Consider the following 3,091-nt stretch of genomic DNA (forward strand, 5'->3'; position numbering starts at 1 on the left):
ACACACACACACACTCTCTCTCTCTCTCTCTCTCTCTCTCTCTCTCTCTCTCTCTCTCTCTCTCGTTTTCTTTCTTCCTCTCATCTTGCGGAAAACGATTTTTCCAAGGCAACTACTCTTGGAGAGTCGACTCTCACTCTTGAGAGCGGCGACCTTAAAAAAGCGCTGAAAGACGAATGCGCGACATCGGCGGTGCACTCAGCGTTTACATTCCGATTCACGTGTCCACGAGATCAACGCGGACGCAGTCTCACACAACGTGCAAATGATGTTAAACTAGTAGTTACTTCGCGAGAAATATTCTTAAATTAGGAAATCTCGTTAATTAAGCACTAAATTCGTTCATAAAAGGTGCTCACCAGTTGCTCTGAACAATTTTCGTATTAATAATACTCTGGAAATTAATATTTCAGCATTATAATTAAATCTTGATAATTAATAATAGTCTATATCAAATGTTTTCTATTCTGGAATATATAACCACACATGATATCACAATTCTATTCGAGAATAGTACTTGATTGAGATATATTAATTATTTCGTTATAAATAATCATTTTATATTATAATAATCTCTAATAGAGGGAAAAGAGAGAGTTGTAGTAGAGATATGTATATAGATATGAACCCATTTAAACAGATGTTTAAAAGTACACACAGAAAAATATCATTCCATTGCTAAGAAAAGTGACTCAATTAATTATCTTTCTTCCATTGCTAAGAAAAGTATTCAATTTATTTTCTTCTTTTTAAGTAACAGTTTATCTTTAACAAAAAATATTTTTATAATAATCTTAAAATATGCTTATTATAAATTTTAGAAAAACTCATTATTATTTATTCAAAACAAAAATTGATTTTCTGTTAAAGAATATTATAAAATTTATCGAAGAAATAACTTCATATAATAAGTCTTAGCAAATCTTACTTTAAAATATATTTTGAATAAATTTGATGCTTGTAATGGACTTATAATAGATTTGGGGATAGATGAACTATTGAAATACTTGAAACAATTTTATTGATTACTTACGTATAGTATGTTTTTTTTCTGTATATATTCTATCATATAGATACTAAAATTTATTAATTTATTAATAAATATTTACAGAGAGGGATTCTAAAATATATTATTAAATATTTAAAAATATTTAGTATATATGATAAATATATTTTTAAGTTATTTTTATTACTCTATACTAGCCATATCACTACTTTTAAATATATGCTTTATTTATTATTTCTTAATTAAATTATTTTTTAAGAAATACTTTCTGTATTATTTTGCAACGTTTATATTTCAATTGACACAAATATTCGTATTTTATCCCTTTAGTTAATTTCACGCTCGGACTTCTTTCATTTTCCGCGTCGCAATTATAAATGTTATGAATTTTCGCGTCGTTTTACGAGCTGATGGACCAGTATTGTGCACGTACACACGCCCTGGAGCGCATAGAATGGTACGTCGTAAATATATCTTAACGGCGTTCGGCCGTATATTGATGGGAGGTCTGCTGAGTGTGTTGTGTCTAACAGCCTCTTCCTTCTTCTCGCCAGTAACGCACTGTGCACGCCATCCAGCGCGTACGTTTCTCATAGTAAAGTAACGGGTGACTCGAAACATTGTAGTCAACAGTCTTAACGCCGATTCGAGGAATTTAAAGCTATGTACTATATATGCACTATATGTAAACAGTAAAGTATCAAAACTAAACGAATATGCTCAATAAAAGTATATTACTCTTAATAACATTCGTGGATAAAATCTTGAAACACAGCTAATATTTTCAAAGTAGATAAAACTATAGCTTTGTCGTGCAAGAAAGAATAATAAAAATTAATAATGTCAGAATTAATCTTTAACTCTATTTTTATTTTTTGTGAGAAAAAGAGAAAAAGAGAGAGAAATAAAGACTTTTCAAGCTCAAGAAGAGGATTTTTAAAACTATAAATGGAAAACTTAATAAAAAAAAAAGATTTGACAGCAAATTCTACGTAAATGAACGTATGGATATACTTAACTTGTTTCGTTAGAAAGACCCCTTCGAATTCTGAGGTATTCGATCGCATAAACTACCATATGGGAACAGGACGTACCTGATTATCTGGATTGTTAAGAGAGAAGTACCCGAGCACCACAAACAATTCCGAGAGGATGTGAATACTGCTCGTATTCGGCATAGAGCCCATCTCCGACTTGTCCGACAAAGAGTCGCGGGACAGTCGAGTTATTAGATGACTCGCTATCAGCCGCCATTGCAGGCTCGTGCCCTCGGCGCCCAAGAAGCTCTGTAACAGAACATTTTCGTTTGTAAAAAGAAGTTATGTACTTCAATTAATATTTTTATAAACTCCTTTCGATCGGACAAAACTCTTGTAAGCTCTATGTACAAATTTGATATAGAGCAATGTCCTTAATAATATCGATATATTTCACTTTCATCCTTCTCCATAAGGTGGTCTCAAAGCGAAATTAGAAACCTTACATCAGAATCTAATTATGAGCGATTTTGTCAAAATCCTACAAGAAAGAAATGTATGTACACATACTGTTAGATACAAACGAAGCAATCCCTTAAGTTATATAACATTTTATTTTCGACTTCCATGACATTCAAAATATAAATTAATCCATTTCCATGATTATAATTCCAAAATACACATCATCCATATTAATGTATACACTTAGTAGATAATAAACTAAATTCGAATCAAATTTAATACATTTTCTTAAGTTAAATTGATTAACTCCATTATTCTAATCAAATTAACGACATACTGGATAGGAGCAGTGGTAAAATAGAAATGATTAAAAATATCTTCAAATATAATTTGACATTATGAATTTAACAGTGTATAATTTCTCCCTGTGTATATTACGTCACTCTAACTTACTGTAGTCTCATTCTATAATCTTAATTAAAATTATAAATTAAACATAAGTATAAGTTAAAGTGAGATTGTGTGTGTGTGTGTGTGTGTGTGTGTGTGTGTGTGTGTGTGTGTGTGTGTGTGTGTGTGTGTGTGTGTGTGTGTGTGTGTGTGTGTGTGTGTGTGTGTGTGTGTGTGTGTGTGTGTGTGTGTGTGT

The 3,091-nt window shown here is 31.3% G+C and overlaps 1 protein-coding gene across 1 annotated transcript in view; it reads right to left on the minus strand.

Moving 5' to 3' along the window:
- Nucleotides 1-3,091, minus strand: part of LOC105623503 (S phase cyclin A-associated protein in the endoplasmic reticulum) — a 43,048-nt gene that overhangs the window by 3,747 nt on the left and 36,210 nt on the right. Inside the window, exon 12 of the mRNA XM_012204897.1 lies at nt 2,101-2,292. Within this exon, the coding sequence (XP_012060287.1) occupies nt 2,101-2,292 (192 nt within the window). The remainder of the gene's footprint in view (nt 1-2,100; nt 2,293-3,091) is intronic.

The sequence above is a fragment of the Atta cephalotes genome (assembly GCF_000143395.1).
Source record: "Atta cephalotes unplaced genomic scaffold scaffold00058, whole genome shotgun sequence".
NCBI classification, from domain to species: Eukaryota; Metazoa; Arthropoda; class Insecta; order Hymenoptera; family Formicidae; genus Atta; species Atta cephalotes.